At 43.4% G+C, this 21,374-nt stretch overlaps 1 protein-coding gene across 1 annotated transcript in view; it reads right to left on the bottom strand.

Moving 5' to 3' along the window:
- PKHD1 (PKHD1 ciliary IPT domain containing fibrocystin/polyductin) overlaps positions 1-21,170 on the bottom strand; it is an 808,705-nt gene extending 787,535 nt beyond the window's left edge. Inside the window, exon 1 of the mRNA XM_089685961.1 lies at positions 21,064-21,170. Within this exon, the coding sequence (XP_089542087.1) occupies positions 21,064-21,170 (107 nt within the window). The remainder of the gene's footprint in view (positions 1-21,063) is intronic.
- Positions 21,171-21,374: the final 204 nt, after the last annotated feature.

Genomic DNA, 21,374 nt, shown 5'->3' with positions numbered 1-21,374 from the left:
TGTGCAAAGTAACACATCACATTGGGAAGGTTTTCATTCAGTTGCCTTGAATAAGAAATTACACGACAGAGCACGCTAAAATGCAACATGTAGGATATTGTCAAAATGCACAGAGAAGCAAGGGTTACATGGTAAAGGGAACTATAGCAATCAAATACCCGAGAATCAAAGTAGAACAAACAGGTAGTCAGTACTCCGTTGGTTTCTGTAGTGTAGTGGTGATCACATTTACCTAAAATGGGAAACGTCCCCGATTCAAAACCGGGCAGAAACACTGAGCTGTGATGAGTTTATTTTCCACCCCCAAAATATCACTTTTCTCCACCCATTTTCACCCATCATACTGTAGCCCCCCTAGCGGTCTGATTATGTCAGTATTTCTGTGCTCAAAGCAGTTCATTTTTTTGCATGCAAATATGTATTTTTTTATTGTAGGCCTGTAATTTTTAGGAATAACTCACTGAAATCTGTCCGAACAAGAGTCTGGTAAACATCCCGGGTATGTTACAATTTGAAACACGAAATCATAAATTATAATTTAATAAATAATCCTAAAAAATAATATAATAATAATAATAAATTTAATTCAATAATATAATCAAACCAAAAACACTGAAATTTGAAATATAGCGCCAAGTTCACACATCACTGAGCAAAGTCGCAAAATCATGTCTGATGATGAATTTCCCCACGAATCATTATCACTCAATTCTGCAAGTGGTTCTGATTTACTATCGCTGTTCTCTAGCTGGTCTAAAACCGATTTTGACCTAAAGGGAGGCTTTTTGGACGCCATGGACGTTTCTCAGTTTCCAGGCAGAAAGAACAGTAAAAATGCAGGCAGGGCACAGGACAAAGCACTCAGGACAAAATGTATGTGAAATGGTTTGATACAGTAATGTTTTACTATGTGATTTTAGTGTATTTAGTGAATGTCACTTTTTCACATTTTTGAATTTCCCGTCAGTTCTGTCCCCTGTACGTCCCGACGTCGCAGGGAACGGAACCCAGAAAATGGATGCTGGCATCAGCCGGAGGAGATTGCCGGGGACACTGCAGGAGGGACATCGAGGGAGCAAAGGACAAGGTAAGTGCAAGAGGGATCCCAGAGCAATGCTGCATGGTATTCCCAAGTGTAGCTCAGGGTTACCCCTTGTGGTGCTGAAACTTTACCCCGAGCTACACTCGGGAATACCGCCAGGGAGGTTACGGTACACTTTGGGTTTGGCTGTAAACTACTAACAATCATCTATAGCAGTAGTTTCCAAACTGCAGCCTTGGGGCCAGATGTAGCCATTTGCTTTCCTTTATCTGGCCCTTGGGGCACTATTTCATCCACTGATACCAACAATCGGGCATAATTCCCCCCATTTACACCAATGAAGGGAGCACAATGCCTTCCAATGTCACCAGCGATGGGGCACAATTCCTCTCAATGACACCAATGATGGGGTCCAATGGCATTAATGATGGGGCACAATTTCTCTGACACCAAACAATAGGGCATTATTTTTTCCCCACTGGCGTCGGGACCTTTTCTACTTCAAATGGCCACAGTCTGGCCCTCCTAAAGTCCGAAGGACGGTAAACTGCCCTTTTTTTAGAAGGTTTCAAGACCCCTGCTCTACAGCATAGAGGTCATCACATGTCACATCCCTGGATTGAAATGGCTGTTAACTTCTAAAAGCTGAAGCTTAATCTGCCTATATGTTGCCTTCCCTGGTTCATCCATTCCCCCCTTCATCAACATGCTTGCACATTTTTTAAAATAAAACCTGTTTTCCTATCACACCTTATTTTGTCATCACTGGGTCTCTTTGCTTCTCTATGCAAGCTTCCTAAAAATAGCAGACGGCCCTAGATAATGTCCATATGCTGTAATACTGAGCCTCTGTGATTAGAAGAACTAATATGCAATGAATGAAAAGGGTGGATCAGGGACAGTCAGGTTGTGGTGGAAAGGGTTGGATGATGCCAGACTTTCTTCGGCCTGGAAAAAAAGACAGGCTCTGTCTGCAGCTTCTAATGTACACTGTCAGAAGCTCACAAGGTGCACTGAAATCAGAGGAAGCACTTTCAACCTAGGAGTGCCTGAGCAACTGTGCAAAGACTGAAAGGAAGACTAGAGTTCAGCTTCAAGAAGTTGTGCAGAAACAGAGACACTGAGCATGGATTCAATTCAAAGCTGTCCAGCCAGTAGAATGTGAGCTTATGCTGGACAAGACTGAGAGCTTCTTCTTCTATTTGTTTTTCTCTAAAAATCATAAAAAAAAACCTGAAAATAACTGGCAGTATTTATCTGCAATCATAGCTAAATGTTAACATGTAAGCAAAACTGTCATAAATGGCTTTCATTCATGACAGCTTGCTTACTATAGTGATACTGTGATTGGCCCATAGCTATCACATGGTACCTGGGCCAATCACAGCATCACAATAGTAAGCAAGCTGTCATAAATGAAAGTCATCCATGACAGTTCAAACAATTACTGTTACAGTGATCATCACTGTAACAAGCAAACATGGTGTAGAAGAAAAAAATCCCTGATCAACCCCAAACAGTTGTACAGTGTCATGATGACTACTCTGATGACAGTGTGTGTGTGTGTATATATATATATATATAATTGTAAAAATAATTGTTACAAAATGTAATAAAAAAAATGTTTTTTTTTTGTTTTTTTTTACATACTGTCACCAATCAGTTTTCCTGATCACCTCCAGACCTGTCATATGATGACACTGTACTGCACTGGTGACCATATGTAAAACGAATTTGAAAATAAACCCTTTTTAGTCAATTTCTTATCCACTTGTCCCCCTGAGGATTTACTCCCCTTCCTGACCGGGCCATTTTTTGCGTTATGACGCTGCGTTACTTTAACTGATGATTGCACGGTCATGCAACGTTGCACCCAAATGCAATTTACGTCCTTTTTTTCCCATTAATTGAGCTATTGGCTCTCACTGCTGTGAATCACAGCCAGTGAGCCAATCAGGAGAGTGAGGGGGTGGAGCCAAGTTGTGGCTCTGTGTGTGAATGGACACGTAGGGCCATGGCTTGGGAGCGTGCCTGCTCAGGTGCCCCCATATTAACCTGACCCGAGAAAAGGAGTGAGACCTGGGCTGCTCTGTGCAAAACCATTGCAGAGAGCAGATAAGTGTGACATGTTTGTCATTTAAAAAAAAAAAAACGAACAACAAGACTTTAGTATCAGTTTAACCTGCAGGTGATCGTTTCATTTTTTTTTTCTGAGTTTACTACCACTTTAGGGCTCCATGCCACACTGGCTTACCCACTTGCCCTCAGCCTTATAGCAGAAGTACTGCCACAGGGCGGCACGGCTGCGTAAAATCACATATATATACGTAATTTGCAGTTCCGGGTAGTGGGCGCACGCGCCACCCTACCCGTGCTACTATTGGCTGCTGGGGATGTCAATTACCCGCCCAGGACTCGGTGATAGTCAGCAGGGCTGAGAGGGGAGAGATCTGTGTGTAAGCAACACAGGTCTCTTTCTTTTTGGCATGGACATGCTGCTTTGTATCTCTCTGCACATCAGAGAGATACAAAGCAGCATGTCTCCCTAGTAAAACAGCACACAATGTAAAACACACAGCACATTGTTTACCCTTTGATCGCCCCAGATTTTAACTCCTTCCTGCCCAGTGTCATTAGTATAGTGCGGGTGTCTGCAACCCGCGGCTCCAGAGCCGCATGCGGCTCTTTTTCACCTTGGCTGCGGCTCCGGAGCACACTGCCCACCAGGTGACAGGCAATAGGGCAGCAATGGGCAAACTACGGCCCGGCGGACCTTTTAATCCGGCCCACGGAGCTAGGCTCCCGCTAGGCTCCTCTCACAGTCCGCCCTGAAGACCGGTGTGGCATGAAAATCTGTCTCCTATGAGGATCTGTCCCCCTCTACGTATTTGCGCATGTGCCGGAGATCGCCGATCGGCTGCTAATGCCTGAAACTGGCACATGCGCAGATACGTCGAGGGGGACAGATCCTCATAGGAGACAGATTTTCATGCTACACCGGAACAGCGCGGGAACACGGCGAGAGGAACGCGCGGAGCAAAGGTAAGTGAATTGACACAGGGGGGACTTAATATGGGGGATGAATTACTATAGGGGGGATGAATTACTATAGGGGGGATGAATTACTATAGGGGGGATGAATTACTATATGGGGGATGAATTACTATATGGGGGATGAATTACTATGGGAGATGAATTACTATATGGGGGATGAATTACTATATGGGGGATGAATTACTATGGGGGATGAATTACTATATGGGGGATGTATTTTCAGTTTTAAAAATGTGGCTCTCAAAATAAATTTCAATCGTGGTTTTGGCGAGATTTGGCTCAGTTGAAAAAAAAGGTTGCCCACCACTGACCTAAGGCTATGATTGTGATTATGACGATACACTGTGGCCCTGATTAACCCTTTGCTTACTGGGCCCTTAAACCCCCTTCATGACCAGAGCGCTTTTTGCAATATATGCAGTGTCGGATTTGTTTTAAATGTTGCAATGGTTTTGCGGCTCCCAGTCTTTTTTTCCCTCTCGGAAACGGGTCCAAGTGGCTCTTTATGTCTTAAAGGTTGCAGACCCCTGGTATAGTGTAAGCACTTTTTATTAGCACTGATCACTGTATTAGTGTCATTGGCAGTTAGTCATTTCCCACCCACCGCAGTTCCGCTATAAGTTACTGATTGCCGCTATTACTAGTATTAAAAAAATAAAATTTCCAGTATATATACTGCCATTTGTAGACGCTGTAACTTTCACGTAAACCAATTAACCACTTGCCGACCACAGATAGCCGAATGACGTCATATGACGTCCTCCCAGAACGTTCCCTCCCACGCGCCCCCAGGGGCGTGCTCCCGGCGATCTCCATGATAACTGTGCCCTACGGACTGATCAGGTGATGTGGTAAAAGGCAGGGGTGGACTGACCATTTGGAAACTCGGGCACTGCCCAAGGGCCTGGGGTCAGTAGGGGGCCCCATGAGATGCCCCTGGTACCTTTTTCATAGGCTTTTTTGAGTTTGGGCAAGGACACAGGGGCCCCATGATCCCCTATTGCCCAGGGGCCCCATGAGTTGTCAGTCCGCCCCTGGTAAAAGGCCAATCACAGTAGACTTTTACCACGTGATCAGCCGTGTCACAGCAGATGACACAGCAGATCAGCAGTAAATGCAGTTGCTGGTTATCGGCTGCAGTTTCCTCACGCTGTCACAGTGTGAGGAAAGTACTACCGATAACCGGAAATTGTCAGAGGGTGGATCGGCACCGATCATCAGGGCACTGATGATCAGTGCCCTGATGATCAGTGCCCACAGCAGTTCCACCCACCAGTGCCACCCACCAGTGCCGCCCACCTGTGCCCATCAGTGCAGTCCTCAAGTGCCCAGCAGTGCCACCCACCTGTGCCACCCACCAGTGCCGCCCATTAGTGATGCCCATCAGTGCTGCCCAGCAGTGGTGCCAGTCAGTGGCATCAGTCAGTGCCATCAGTCAGTGCTGCCCATCAGTGCCATCCATCAGCGCCGCTTATCTGTACCCATCATTGTTGCATATCAGTGCAGCATCATCAGTGTCGCTTATCAGTGCCACCTATCAGTGCTGCCTATCCATGCCACCTCATCAGTGCCGCCTATCAGTGCCCATCAGTGCTGCCTATCAGTGCTGCCTATCAGTGCAGACACATCAGTGAAGGAGAAAAATTACCTGTTTGCAAAATTTTCTAATAGAAACACAGAAGAACTTTTTTTTTCACACTTTTTGCTCTTTTTTTGTTTATAGCACAAAAAATAAAACACCCAGCGGTGAGTAAATACCACCAAAAGAAAGCTCTATTTGTTTGAAAAAAGTATGACAATTTCATATGGATGCAGTGTTGCATGACCACGCAATTGTCATTCAAAGTGCGACAGCTCTGAAAGCTGAAAATTTGCCTGGGCATGAAGGGGTTATAAGTGGGGTATAAGTGCTCAGTAGGCAAGTGGTCAATATACACGTATTGGGATTTTTTTTTAGCAAAGACATGTAGCAGAATACATTTTGGCCTAAATTTATGATGAAATTTAATCTTTTAAAAAAAATTTATTGGATATGTTGTATAGCAAAAAGTAAAAAATATTGTTTTTTTTTTCAAAATTGTCAGTCTTTTTTTATAAAATAAAAACCGCAGAGGTGATCAAATACCACCAAAGAAAGCTCTATTTGTGGGGGAAAAAATTACATAAATGTCGTTTATGAACAGTGTTGCATGACCGCGCAATTGTCAAAGTAACAGTGTAAAAAATGACCTGGTCAGGAAGAGGGGTAAATCCTCAAGAGGAAGTGGTTAAAAAACTCCACTCCTAGAGGCGTTTAGCCTTTGCCTGTAGAAGCACCTAATGTTATCCTATATATCCATTCACATTAGGTAGTCTAGAGGCGTTTTTTAAGCTCATTATTTAGAGACAGAAAAAAAACCTTCTGTTTTTCATTTTTTGAGAGTGTTTTTCTGGACAGGACAAAATTGCTAAACGCTCCTACATGCTGCTAAATGCTCCTAAACGCCAGTACAAAAAAAAAGCTCAAAATATTTTTTTTTTTCCGCCAAGGGCACTAGTGTTTTTTTTTAAGTCAGTATGCACGGTGCCTAAGTAATGACAAAGTTATTGCCAAGTAAACAAGTTTATAGAAGAGATTAAAAATTGCTCTGTTCCATTAGAAGTGAGTGCTGAACTGGTTAAGTGACCCGCCTTTCTCATAGGAACAATCCACATTGATATTTTCTAAATTTAGAACCCAAAAAATGCTCCTGTAGCACAGGGCAGGACCAACACAATGACGGGGAAATAATGCAGGCCATACATGGTCCGAATTTCCGAATGATTTTTTGTCCGAAAATCGAAAACGTTCGCTCAGTAATCCGATGGTGCCATCATTGATTTCAAAAATTGGCTGGCCAAGTCATAAAGTTCACCCCATATAACATGCAAAACTTCTGTTCCTTCCAGGTCACGGATCATGTGCATATTCTTTTCAGAAAAACGATCATACGATTTGACCATCATTGAGTTGAAAATCGGTAGTTTTTCACGAATTTTCCAACATGCCCGATCACCGAAAAGGGGAGGAACCACGAAAATCAGCCGGTGCCATTGACCCACTAACAGAGTGAAAATCGGCCGATTATTCTTAGGTCCAATTTGCGGACGAAAAACAGTTGAATTTCGACCCATGTATGGCCGGTCTAAGGGGGTACACCCAGGGTCTCTCCCTAAAAAGAAGGTATGGCAGATAGCCCAATCCCCAATATTCTGCCAGTGCAAATTTCTAATAACTTGCCATTACTAATGTTGAAAAAAAACAAAACCATTGATTTTCTCACCAATATAATTCCCTCCCGTTCTGCACAGCAAGGTTCCGTTCCCGTGCTCTACATGTATGGGGTAGCTAGAAAAGAAAAAAATAATACAGCATGATGGAGTATATACAGAGATGACATCCAAGCTTTGTGAAGAATGATGTATAGACATTTGTATAATTTAGCTATATTTATACAAACATGAACAAGATCAGATTGGTGGAAATAATCTTAGAAAATTGTGTAAATGTTTTAAACACCTTTATAATTATAAAGTATATGTACATGGGGGGGGGGGACCATATTCGTTCATAAGCAAGCTGTACTTCTGGATTCACAACACTACACAGTGGTTGTGCTTTACTGCTCCTTCTCACAATGCAAGCCTATGGCCCCATTCATACTTGACCGATTTGTAGCTCAAAGCTCCAAAAACGCTCAGGGAGAAAAAAATCAATTATTCTCTGTAGAGATGGTTCACATCCCCGCCTGAAGCCAAATGCCTGAAGCTAAAAAAGCTTTGGAGCTACTTCTGTAGCTCGATTCGGGCAGATTGATGTGTTTTTGAAGTGTTTTCTTCTCCATAAAGATGCATGGAAACGACAATTTGTGTGTTTTGCAGCACGTTTTTAAGCATTTTTCAACTCAAATGCAATAATTAAAAACAAAAAAAAATACATGAATAAATAAATATTAAATAAAATAAATAAGTAACAATCATACAATAAATAAATAATGCTGTATATGAAGGTTTCTCAACTAGGGTTCCTCCAGAGGTTGTTAGGGGTTTCTTGAAATAATTTCTGCCTCTCAGACAAGTTCCCAATAACATCATTGATCTTTTTTTAGCTCTCTGTAAGGGGGTAATTCTTTGCAATGACCACAAGTGTAAGAAACATTCTTCCCATTGACCATCACACTGTTTCATGAGTTAGAGATATAGTAAGTTTTATCAGGGGTTCCCTGAAGACAGAAAGTTATTTCAAGGGTTCCTCCATGCTAAAAAGGTTGAGAGAGGCTGCTGTATAAAATAATAAATAAATACATAAATTAATTTAATAACCCCTAACAAGAAAATAGTAAAAATAAATAAATAAATAAATATATTTTTTCATTGTTATTATTATACAGGATTTATTTAGCGCCAATCAGAGGTTCCCTGAGGCCAGAAAGTTATTTCAAGGGTTCCTCCATGCTGAAAAGGTTGAGAGAGGCTGCTGTATATAATAATAAATAAATACATAAATTAATTCAATAACCCCTAACAAAAACAATAGTAATAATAAATAAATACATTATTTTTTTAAAATTATTATTATCCAGGATTTATTTAGGGCCAACAGTTTGCTCAGCGCTTTACAATATAAAGGGAGACAATACAGCAACAATACAGTTCAATACAAGAGGGTTAGGAGGGCCCTGCTCCTTAGAGCTTACATAAATAAGAAATAAAATAAATTTACCCCTAACCCAAATCAAACTTTAGAAATAAATAATAAATAAATAAAATAAACTAACCCTGAAACCTAACCTCTTACTCTAACCAAAAATAAATAAATACATAAATAACTAAAATAAATATACCCCATAACCCTAAATCCAACAACTAACACTAGCCCTTAATTCTAACCCATAACCCTAACCCCTATCCCTACACCTAACTCCTAACCCTAGCAAAAATACATAAATAAATAATACATTTAATATTATCTATTATTATGTATTTATATATAATACATAAATATTGTTATTAATAATAATTATTATTATTATTAACCCCAGTGTCAGGAATGGGCTCAGTACAGATGGTGCTGGGGTTCACCTGCCGTATGGGCTGCAGTACCAGTGCTGGCCAGCGGGTGCTCTCAGCAGCCAGAATCTCACTCCTGCAATCAAGCCATCACCTGAGGCTGATTGCAGGAGGTGTATTTAAGCAATGGCCTGACCTGCAGTCAGTGCCTTGGTGTTTGTTTGTTTTTCATGAGCCCCTGTACCTGGTATCCTGTGTTCCTGCATATCTGCCTATCTGATTTGTTGGTGACCCTGCTTTGATCCTGACCTCTGCTGACTTCTCCTGCCCTGATCCCTGGCCTGTCTGACTTCTCTTTGGATACCCTTATTGGATCTGATCTCCTGTTACTGACCCGGCGAGTGACCCGACTATTCTGTGCCTGCTGCCTTAAACCGCGCGGTCCCCACTGTTACCAACCCGGCCTGTCTGACCACGCTTCTGCTCAGCCATCCATCCATCCATCCTGCACGGACCCATCCGCCTCTTCACGTCAGACTCTCCTCCAGAATATACCTTTGGCGGATCCCTCTACCACGGGTGGGTGTACTCAGGGGCCACGACCTGGTCTCTGTCTGCTCCAAGTCCATCCCCACCATCAGGGGCCCTGGTGAACAAGCAGACTGGGACTTAGTCTCCGCACTCTGGGGAATCCTATTCTGTGGGTTGCTAGAGGTATCGCCAGGCGGTGTATTACAGACCCATAGGGCCTGCCTGACCATTCCACCTCTCCAGACCTGACAACGCCTGTGTTCCCATACATTTCTGGTCATACCTGGATCCCTGACACCCAGCGTCTAACCTTAACCCCTAATTTTAACCTTAACCCGTAACCCTAGCCTCTAACCCTAAACTATAACAAAAAAATAAAAACAATATTTAATAAAGAAATAAAAAATAATAAAGAAAAGTTGAAAATCATAGCAACAGAGGATGAAACAGATGATATTTTTTTCTTTTGGCTATTTAAAAAATCGCCAAAGCTCAAAAACGCTTTAAAAACGCTGTTCAAAAACCCGCAAAAAAAGCCTGAGTCAGCCTACGTAGCTATTGGGAGGGACTATGATATGTCACTGAGAGCTCCCTGTAGTGACCACTGTATACCTTTCTATTTTTAAAACTGAACTCTGAGCAGATATAAAAGATACAAAATAATATCACATGTTAAATGTATTTTTTTTAAAGCAGTGTAAGTACCTGAATTTGTCCTGGCATTAGCCCCTGTACAGCAGGGCTAAAATATAAGTGGAAGAAGCAGCACAAGAGGGCAATTAATTCATATGATGAAAAAAGCTTGCTCATAGAGGGAGAAAAACGAGTGATAGAGAGATGACCTCATCACTGTGCTGCTTCTCCTCTCACTGTCTATGCACAGGCTGGGGGTGGGTCCAGAAGACCTGGGCTCAGAGGAAGTGGGTTGAATAATGCTGACCATTAGACTGAGGACATTGAGCCGGATAAAGAAAAAGAACTGCAGGTGAAATCAATAGATTGAAGGTGAATATTGCAGCAAAAGCTGGTTTTGTCATTTTAGATTGTATTGGGCTATTTTCTTAATTGGCTATTGTTATTTTGGATGGAGTTTCTACTTTAATAATGACCAAAAAAAAGAGCAAGCTAGTTCAAATGCAAAAAAAAATACTTTAACATAAACACTGCACTAATAACTTAAAGTCTAAACAGTCTATGGGCTGGTTCACATCCGAACGCGGTGCCGGAAAGGTACGTGCTTTGCACATTTTGCGCTGTGTTCAAAATGCTCTGCCTTTGTGATCTGCTGCGGGTGCCAATACATTGTCAACAACCTCCCAAATGCAGACTGCAAACGCAGTGTGATTGTAGGCATCAGATCGCATTTTTAAAAAGTTGTGCATGCACTACTTTTGTACGATCTGATGCAATGCCAACCAAAGGCTGTGTCCTCCCATGTCACCTTTTTTCTCTTGGTGTCAGGAAAACTTGTCAGAAGTGATTGGTGCTTATAGCAGAGGAATGAAGCAGCAGACAAATGGCACTTAGTGCTCTGGATTGAGACAAGTACACACTATGGAGAGATATGCTTTTTCATGTTTCATGTCTGAGGTCTGAGGTTTACAACCACTTAAATTGGATTCTCAGTTTTGGTTGCAGTGACCCTAAAGAAGTACATCTTAAATCCCTCTATAACTTACACACTGTCTGAGATCTTGTCAGCTAAGGAGCAGAGCGAGAACCATCCATCCATTTCAGATTCCATGATCACTGGACTGAAAGACACAAAGATATTCTGGCAATTAATGATATTATATATATTGCATCACTTACACATACAGTATTTCACTGAAGTGAGTCCACCCCTCACATTTATGTAAATATTTTATTCTCCCTTTTCATGTGACAACACTGAAGAAATAAAATTAAAAATTAGTGAAGCGCTTGTATCACATGAATACAATCATGTATCTCCATATAGTGTAATTATAAATCAAAGTGACCACTATATATAATAAATGTGTGTTGACTCCCTCTAGTGAAAAGAAAAAATAGTGTCAACCAAAATAGCTAAATAACACACATTAGGAAACTAAATATATAGTGCATAAATCAAATATAATGAACAGAATATATATATACGTGAAAACAGAATATTGGCCACATACAATGGTGTCTAAATTATACATAAATGATATATGCCATAGGTGAACAAGACAATATCAAAGGTGAAAAAAATATTCCATGCATGTGACTGTGCTTTAAGCTGGAACACACACGTGATCTCCACTTCTAAGTGCAAGTACTCTCCTTCAAATGGCAGCAATGCCTGCTCACCTCCCTTCCTCGACCCACACAGGGCCTCAAAGCAGTTACCACCTCAGTGGTGTATTCCTCTGGCAGACTCCTTATTCCTCCTCCTCTCTTATGCAACTCATAAAAAGACAAGAAAGCCTTCCATAGTGTAGTAAATTTAATAGGCAAAGTTAAAAATTACAAAGTTTTCCACTCACATGCTCCTTTCCATAAAAAAGCGTTTTTCCCAGCCTGTGGGTAGATATGCATGCACCTGGGGGAATCCAATATGGCCACTGTGTCCGGACATACGTCACCAGGAAGTAGACAAACCGACGCGTAGCGTCACGTGCGTCGTGACTTCATCAGTCAGAACCCTGATGAAGTCACGACGCACGTGACGCTACGCGTCGGTTTGTCTACTTCCTGGTGACGTATGTCCGGACACAGTGGCCATATTGGATTCCCCCAGGTGCATGCATATCTACCCACAGGCTGGGAAAAACGCTTTTTTATGGAAAGGAGCATGTGAGTGGAAAACTTTGTAATTTTTAACTTTGCCTATTAAATTTACTACACTATGGAAGGCTTTCTTGTCTTTTTATGAGTTGCATAAGAGAGGAGGAGGAATAAGGAGTCTGCCAGAGGAATACACCACTGAGGTGGTAACTGCTTTGAGGCCCTGTGTGGGTCGAGGAAGGGAGGTGAGCAGGCATTGCTGCCATTTGAAGGAGAGTACTTGCACTTAGAAGTGGAGATCACGTGTGTGTTCCAGCTTAAAGCACAGTCACATGCATGGAATATTTTTTTCACCTTTGATATTGTCTTGTTCACCTATGGCATATATCATTTATGTATAATTTAGACACCATTGTATGTGGCCAATATTCTGTTTTCACGTATATATATATTCTGTTCATTATATTTGATTTATGCACTATATATTTAGTTTCCTAATGTGTGTTATTTAGCTATTTTGGTTGACACTATTTTTTCTTTTCACTAGAGGGAGTCAACACACATTTATTATATATAGTGGTCACTTTGATTTATAATTACACTATATGGAGATACATGATTGTATTCATGTGATACAAGCGCTTCACTAATTTTTAATTTTATTTTGCACTTATTGGTATCAGCTAAGTGACAGCAGCTGTATTTTGTCAATTATTCCCATGAGCGCAGGAGGATCCCTTATTATTTAACACTGAAGAAATGACACTTTGCTACAATGTGACGTAGTGAGTGTACAGCTTGTATAACATGTAAATTTGCTGTCCCCTCAGAATAACTCAACACACAGCCATTAATGTCTAAACCGCTGGCAACATAAGTGAGTACACCCCTAAGTGAAAATGTCCAAATTGGGCCCAAAGTGTCAATATTTTGTGTGGCCACCATTATTTTCCATCACTGCCTTAACCCTCTTGGGCATGGAGTTCACCAGAGCTTCACAGGTTGCCACTGGCGTCCTCTTCCACTCCTCCATGATGACATCGCAGAGCTGGTGGATGTTAGAGACCTTGTGCTCCTCCACCTTCCATTTGAGGATGCCCCACAGATGTTCAATAGGGTTTAGTTCTGGAGACATGCTTGGCCAGTCCATCACCTTTACCCTCAGCTTCTTTAGCAAGGCAGTGGTCATCTTGGATGCGTGTTTTGGGTTGTTATGTTGGAATACTGCCCTGCAGTCCAGTCTCTGAAGGAAGGGAATCATGCTCTGCTTCAGTATGTCACAGTACATGTTGGCATTCATGGTTCCCTCAATGAACTGTAGCTCCCCAGTGCCGGCAGCAATCATGCAGCCCCAGACCATGACACTCCCACCACCATGCTTGACTGTAGGCAAGACACACTTGTCTTTGTACTCCTCACCTGGTTGCCGCCACACACACTTGACACCATCTGAACCAAATAAGTTGATCTTGGTGTCATCAGACCACAGGACATGGTTCCAGTAATCCATGTCCTTAGTCTGCTTGTCTTCAGCAAACTGTTTGCGGGCTTTCTTATGCGTCATCTTTAGAAGAGGCTTCCTTCTGGGACGACAGCCATGCAGACCAACTTTATGCAGTGTGCGGCGTGTGGTCTGAGCACTGATAGGCTGACCCCCCAACCTCTGCAGCAAAGCTGGCAGCACACATACGTCTATTTCCCAAAGACAACCTCTGGATATGACGCTGAGCACATGCACTCACCTTCTTTGGTCGACCATAGCGAGGCCTGTTTTGAGTGGAACCTGTCCTGTTAAACCACTGTATGGTCTTGGCCACTGTGCTGCAGCTCAATTTCAGGGTCTTGGCAATCTTCTTATAGTCTAGGCCATCTTTATGCAGAGCAACAATTATTTTTTTCAGATCCTCAGAGTTCTTTGCCATGAGGTGCCATGTTGAACTTCCAGTGACCAGTATGAGAGAGTGAGAGCGATAACACCAAATTTAACACAACTGCTCCCCATTCACACCTGAGACCTTGTAACACTAATGAGTCACATGACACCAAGGAGGAATAATGGCTAATTGGGCCCAATTTGGACCTTGTCACTTAGGGGTGTACCAGGGGCGGACTGACCATTCGAGCACTCGGGCACTGCCCGAGGGCCCGGGGTCAGTAGGGGGCCCCATGAGATGCCCCTGGTACCTTTCATTGGCTTTTTTCATAGGCTTTTTGGGTGTGGGCGAGGACACAGAGGCCCCATGATCCCCTATTGCCCGGGGGCCCCATGAGTTGTCAGTCCACCCCTGGGGTGTGCTCACTTTTGTTGCCAGCAGTTTAGACATTAATGGCTGTGTGTTGAGTTATTTTGAGGGGACAGCAAATTTCCATGTTATACAAGCTGTACACTCACTACGTCACATTGTAGCAAAGTGTCATTTCTTCAGTGTTGTCACATGAAAAGGGAGAATAAAATATATACTCACTTCTGGGAGATACTATATATACACTTGTAAAGCATTGCATAAATTGACTGCACTATATAAGTACCAATAATTTTGGGGTGACATATTCATTAACCCGTGCGGGGGCAGAGTTCAGCTTCACCTTCACAGACTCCCCCACTCAGCAATAACCGCAGACGAACATACAACCATACCCCTCAATGTACTCTGTATTGAAGTCATAGTTTTCAAAGTGATCAGTCTTGATTTTTCCAGAAATCCTAATGACGCCACCTACAGAGCAAAAAGAAAACCATCCTGATGAGCAAAACATTGTACAATTCAAGGGATGAGATACAAGAACAACTGTTGTCCTTTAATAGTTTATTTTGCATTCCTTTATTAACCGTCTCCTCCACATTCACATGCAGAGGGGTCGTTCAAGTGACAGTGACAACAGTTGGGACAAGCTCTACCAATTTGTACATTCTCCCCATACACATTTCAATCTGCTTCCTGCAGACCCTACTTCACTAGACAGTCCTTACCACTTTTCCCAGCTCCGCAGTGCACACAATGACATGTATTCATGGGCCAGGCATTTACGCGAACCGTAGGCTGTGAATGTGTTACCCGAGGAAGTGGTGGCAGCAGGGCTGCTGTTACAAACAATGGGGCCCCATACAGCCAACCTGACAGGGCCCCCCTCCCAAAAAAAAAACCAGTTGACTATGCTTCAGGTAGGAATGAATACAGTGAGTGAGTGGTACCGATCACTCATTGTGTTCATTCAGTAAAAGAAGGGGCTGGTAAACCTGACACTGCCACATATGGCACTCTCCAACATGAAGGATCCTATTGTGTGCTTGCAGCTGTTGGTTGGTGGGAAGGAGAGGAGGGAAGCCAGAAGCACTGCTGCGGTGGGGGGGCCTGGACAGCAGGGGGAAATGTATGGTGCACAGGGAGGGTGATGGGTGTGGCGGGGTGGTAATTACGTGAACCGATCCCCTGTATGGCTCTCTCTACAGCAGCTGAAAGCCAGTAGGAGGGAGAAGAGAAGATCGTTTCCAGTAATTGCCCCCCCCCCCAACTGTGCCAACCACCCCCCCTGACCACATCAGATTCTCCCAGCTGCCTGGGCCCCCCTGCTAGCCTGGATCCCGTGTGGGTGAGGTGTGGGGGGCAATGACTGGAACCGATCCCCTGTATGGTTCTCTCTGCAGCAGCTGAAAGCCAGCAGGAGGGAGAGGAGAAGGAGCCATCTTTCAGCTGCTGCAGGAGCCCTACAGGGGATCGGTTCCAGTAATTGCCCCCGCAGCGTTTTCTGGGCAAACTCCGCACCGCATCAGAATCGCACCCAGTTCATGAGAACAGCTGCGGGTGTATATGTTAAGTTAACAACTCCACAAAAGGAGGTCCGCAAAATGCGGTACGATGTGCAGAATCAGATCGCAAAGGTGTGAATAACATGTGATCCAATTCTAGCGCAGACCAGAAAGAAAAGGGTCCTGCACCCTTTTGGTGTGGGTGCGATGCGATTAGAGCCATACAAAATGTATGGCTCCAATCGCACCGCACACAAGTCGCATGTGATTTGCACAGCAATGCGGTGCGGTTCCTGAATCTCATGCAATATACTGCACCACATATATGTGAACCCAATCTTACTGTGCCAATGCTACAAAAAAGGCAGTTACAATATGTATGGCAACACTTTGACACACCTCACCGGGCTTTTTTTAAGGCTTTCTTCTGGCAACTCGACCATGCAGCTCATTTTTGTTAAAGTATCGCCATATTGTGCTTCTTGAAATAACCACATTGTCTTCTTCCAGAGCAACCTGTATTTCCAGATCACCACACCCGCACCAAAAATGTGCAGGACCCTTTTTTGGGTCCGCACTAGAATTGGATCGCATGGGTATTTACACTTATGCGATCCGATTCTGCATGTTGCACGGCGGTTTGCGGACCGCTGTCAAAAGACCTGCTTAACAAGGTGATGGAACTTTATAAAGATGGAAAAGGATATCAAAAGATATTCAAAGCCTTGAATATGCCAATCAGTACTGTTCAATTATCCATTATTAAAAAGTGAAAAATTTGGGGATCTCTTGATACCAAGCCAAGGTCATGTAGACCAAGAAAGATTGCAGCCACAACTGACAGAAGAATTGTTTGAGATACAAAGAAAAACCACACAGGTATCCTCAGGAGAATACAGGTTGCTCTGGAAGAAGACAATGTGGTTGTTTCAAGAAGCACAATATGGTGATACTTTAACAAAAATGAGCTGCGTGGTCGAGTTGCCAGGAGGAAGCCTTAAAAAAAGCCCGGTAAGGTGTGTCAAGGTGTTGCTGGACATATTGTAACTTTACACATATTGCACAGTAAGACTGGGTTCACATATATGCAGTGCAGTATATCGCATGAGATTCGCACAGGAACCGCACCGCATTGCTGTGCAATTCACATGCGACTTGTGTGCGGTGCGATTGGAGCCGTACATTTTGTATGGCTCTAATCGCTCCGAACCCACACCACACCTATGCGATCCGATTCTGCACATCGCACCGCGTTTTGCGGACCGCTTTTGGGGTGTTGTTAACATACACACCCGCAGCGGTTTGCATTCTGATGTGGTATGGAGTTCGCACAGAAAACGCTGCGAATTCCGCATCGGTGTGAACCACGGCTTGGCTTATTTCTGGTAATATCCTTCTGGGAAGAAAATATTCATCAAGGTCTGTGAATTGCATTGCTCAATTTTTTAACCACTTCCCCGCCTCCCTATAGTAGAACTACTGCTACAGGGAGGCAGGGCTGCGTAAAATCATGTATATACGTGATTTTGTATTTCCGGGTAGGACACGTGCCACCATTGGTGGCTACAGCTGTCAATCACCGGGTTCTGGCCAGCGATTCCCCGCTGGCACCCGGCTATCGCCGAGGAGCACTGACAGAGGACAGGTCTGTATGTAAACAATACAGATCTCTCCCCTGTCAGCACCAGCATGCTGCTATGTATGGCTGTGCATAGCAGAGCCATACAAAGCAGCATGCTTACACAGTAAAACACACACAGCACACAGTTAACCCTTTGATTGCCCCAGATGTTAACCCCTTCCTGCCCAGTGTCATTAGTACAGTGTCAGTGCTTTTTTTTTTTATCACTGTATTAGTGTCACTGAGGATGTCAGTGACAGTTAGTCAGTTCCCACCCAGTGTCAGAATGACCGCTGCAGTCCCGCAGTCCAGCTATAAGTCGCTGATCGCTGCCATTGGTAGTATAAAAATAATTTTTAAAAACTCCCAGTATATATACCGCCATTTGTAGACGCTATAACGCTATTGGGATTTTTTTAGCATAGACATGTAGCAGAATACATTTTGGCCTAAATTTATGATGTCATTTTTTTAACTGGATATATTTTAGAGCAAAACTCAAAAATATTGTTTTTTTGTCAAAATCGGCGGGCTTTTTTAGTTTATAGCGCAAAAAAAAAATGCAGAGGCAATGAAATACCGCTGAAAGAAAGCTCTATTTGTGGGAAAAAAAGGACACAAATTTCATTTGGGTGCAGCGTTGCATGACCGCACAATTGTCAGTTAAAGTAACGTGCCGGATCGCAAAAAAAATGGCCTGGTCAGGAAGGGGGGTAAATCCTCAGGAGGGCAAGTGGATAGTAGATGATAAAGATCTCATTTGTGTTCCCTTGTATGTAAACTGATCACACATTGCTATGTGTATGGTCACCCTCAAACCATTTTTATTTGATGTTCTGGGGTGTCACAAGTCAATTCTGAATCCTACTGGGGTTTTGAAGCCGGGCCAATGGAGGTCGAGGTCAACCCAATATAGGCTGTCCAGTTTTTTTTTACTCTTGAGGCCAGATAATAAGTTACTCTGTTTAGGTTATTGTGGAAAATGTCCCTTATCTTACCTGGCACTCCACTGGATGGACTGACATCATAAATCACAGGGGTCTCCAGCAGTGAGAACTGTAGAAAAATATTGAATTAATCAACAATGACTACAAAGCCTGAATAGATCATTTCATTGTATGTCACAATATGCAGGAACATATTCAGACAGTAGGTGGAACTTTAGACTGCTTTATAAATGTTTGACAGTTTCTTCTCACCTAATGTTCAAAAAACATCTACCATTTAGAAAGCACAATATGTTAGAGTTTCTGTATATAGCTCTACAGAACAGACAGTGCACAGTCCATACGTGTTTATCTGCTGCTTCTTTGCTAACAGGAAAGAGGAACTTTACTATAGAGAAAAGACATAGAATTTAACCATAGAGACAGCTACAAACTTATAAACACTGACATCCACTGGTTGATGTAGTTGTTGCACTAAATACATGAACAATATATTCCAACATAATATATCAAGATGGGATGGAGTATCTCAATAGGAACTAATGTTAGCAGCAGTGTTGGGCTTTATGTTCAAGTTGAACACAAGTTCGCCTCGAACATCGGCCGTTCTTGTGCCCTGACAGTGCACTGTGATTTGCCAAAGCAATGCACCTGATCTCAGGTCAAGTGCAATGCTTTGGCCAATCACAGTGCATGATGACATTACAAGGGGGTGGGGGTGACATCACAAGGGGGTGGGGTGACCCCGCCCCTTGTGACATCATCACAGTATTTAAGAACTGTCATCCTGGCACAGCTGTCAGATGGCAGGAGCAAGCGTTGATAGCAAAGTTGTTTTTTTTTCTTTTTTCAGGTCGGCGGTGGCAGCGCCGGCGGTGTGATTAACGTTGGATCTACTTCAGGGGACATTTTTTTGATTTTTGTTTTTAATAAAGGACGTGTCAGACTATCTACTGTCATTTTTTAAACTGCACTTTTTTTTTTTTTTAATGAGTAGCGGTACCATGTACCCCATACTTATTCACATGGGGGAGGGGCAAGGATCTGGGGGCCCCTTTGTTAAATTCTATACTGCAGAAATAGATGACATTTTTTCAAAATCACAGACCAAACTGAATACTACAACCTCCTAAATACACACACATTGGAACACAGCCAGGGGTGGACTGACAACTCATGGGGCCCCCGGGCAACAGAGGATCATGGGGCCTCTGTGTCCTTGCCCAAACTCACAAAAGCCTATGAAAAAGGTGCAGGGGGCATCTGATGTGGCCCCCTACTGACCCCCGGCCCTCGGGCAGTGCCCGAGTTTCCAAATGGTCAGTCCGCCCCTGAACACAGCCCAGCTCGGGAAACGGATCCGTTCATCATAAATCTCATTAAGACGTTTCATGAGCAGTGCACAGACTGAGAGAGGGAGGGGCAGCATTAAGGGCCAATCAGATTCTGTTGACATTCAGCATTCTGAGGCTACGTTCACACTAGCGTTGTGTGCAAGCGGCAGAGAAGCATTTGGGAAGCGCTTTCCCGCCTCTGACAATTCTGCACATTGCAGCACATGGTGCTGTTCTAACGGGAGCGTTAGCGTCACGGCAAAACGGATGCCTCTGGTCGAGACAGGAGGCGTTGAAGCCTCCTATTCTAGTCTATTGTGCCGCTCTGCAAACGCCCGGCCAGCGCTTGCGGTGCGGTTGTGTCGCGGTTGCGGGGCGTTTGTGGAGCGGTAACACCATTAAAACTTCATTATAGGCATTTGTGGGGCGTTTTTAACGCTCGGCAAACGCCTAGCAACTGCCGCTAAACCGCGCATGCGGCGTTTGCAGAGCGTTTGCCTTGTGTTAAAAAACGCTCCGCAAACGCCGGACCAACGCTTGCCAAACGCTATAGGGGTGTTTGGCAAGCGTTGGTAAAACAGTCAAGTGTGAACGAGCCCTAACAGGAGGAAAAAGCAGCACAGAAATCGACACTCCTGGAAGTGTCAATTTCTGAAGAGACTTTGAAAGATGATTTCTCAACATCAGAATGGCATTTAGCGCCGCAGACATAAGAGGAGGTAAATATTTACTTTCTTCTTTGCAGGAAGAGCTTTTATTTGCACTTTTTATAAAACACAGTTGCCTAAACTTGAATTTTGAAGTTAACAAAATCGGAATAGTACAAATTCTTGGTGTTGATATGCTGTAGATATTGCTTGATATTAAATGGGTTCTTTCAAGAATAATTGTTTCCTAGACAGCTGAACCCTTTCAGTTCCCTACACTCCTCCTTACCACTAGGCATCTGTAAGATAACACTCCCAAGCATGGATCCCTATGCAGAGGAACAGTTATTGCAAAACTAAACCACCCAAAATACTTACCTTTCCCTTCCAGGGTTGCAGTGGTTATGCCTCTCGCTGGCCGCTGTCGTCTTCTCCAGGTGCTGTGTGTTCTGCCTCTTGATTGGCCAGTAGGGGAATGCCCTCATCCTGCGCATGCACACAGGAGTCAGTCATTCCGGCACAGTTGGAAAGTGTCAGGAATGCATGCTGAGCTACGCATGCGCACCTCAGTATCCATTTAACAGATGATTGCGAGCAGATAGGTAAGTGTGTATTATTGAAGAGGGGACATAGCAAAGCAATGATGAGCTGCCTGCTTGCTGGTTTTTAAGGATATGTTTAGTTCCACT

Source organism: Staurois parvus, unplaced genomic scaffold (genome assembly GCF_062004578.1).
Source record: "Staurois parvus isolate SC_StPar_1 unplaced genomic scaffold, SC_StPar_1.0 ptg000390l, whole genome shotgun sequence".
Lineage (NCBI taxonomy): Eukaryota > Metazoa > Chordata > Amphibia > Anura > Ranidae > Staurois > Staurois parvus.
This window is presented reverse-complemented; position numbering and strand designations above follow the sequence as displayed.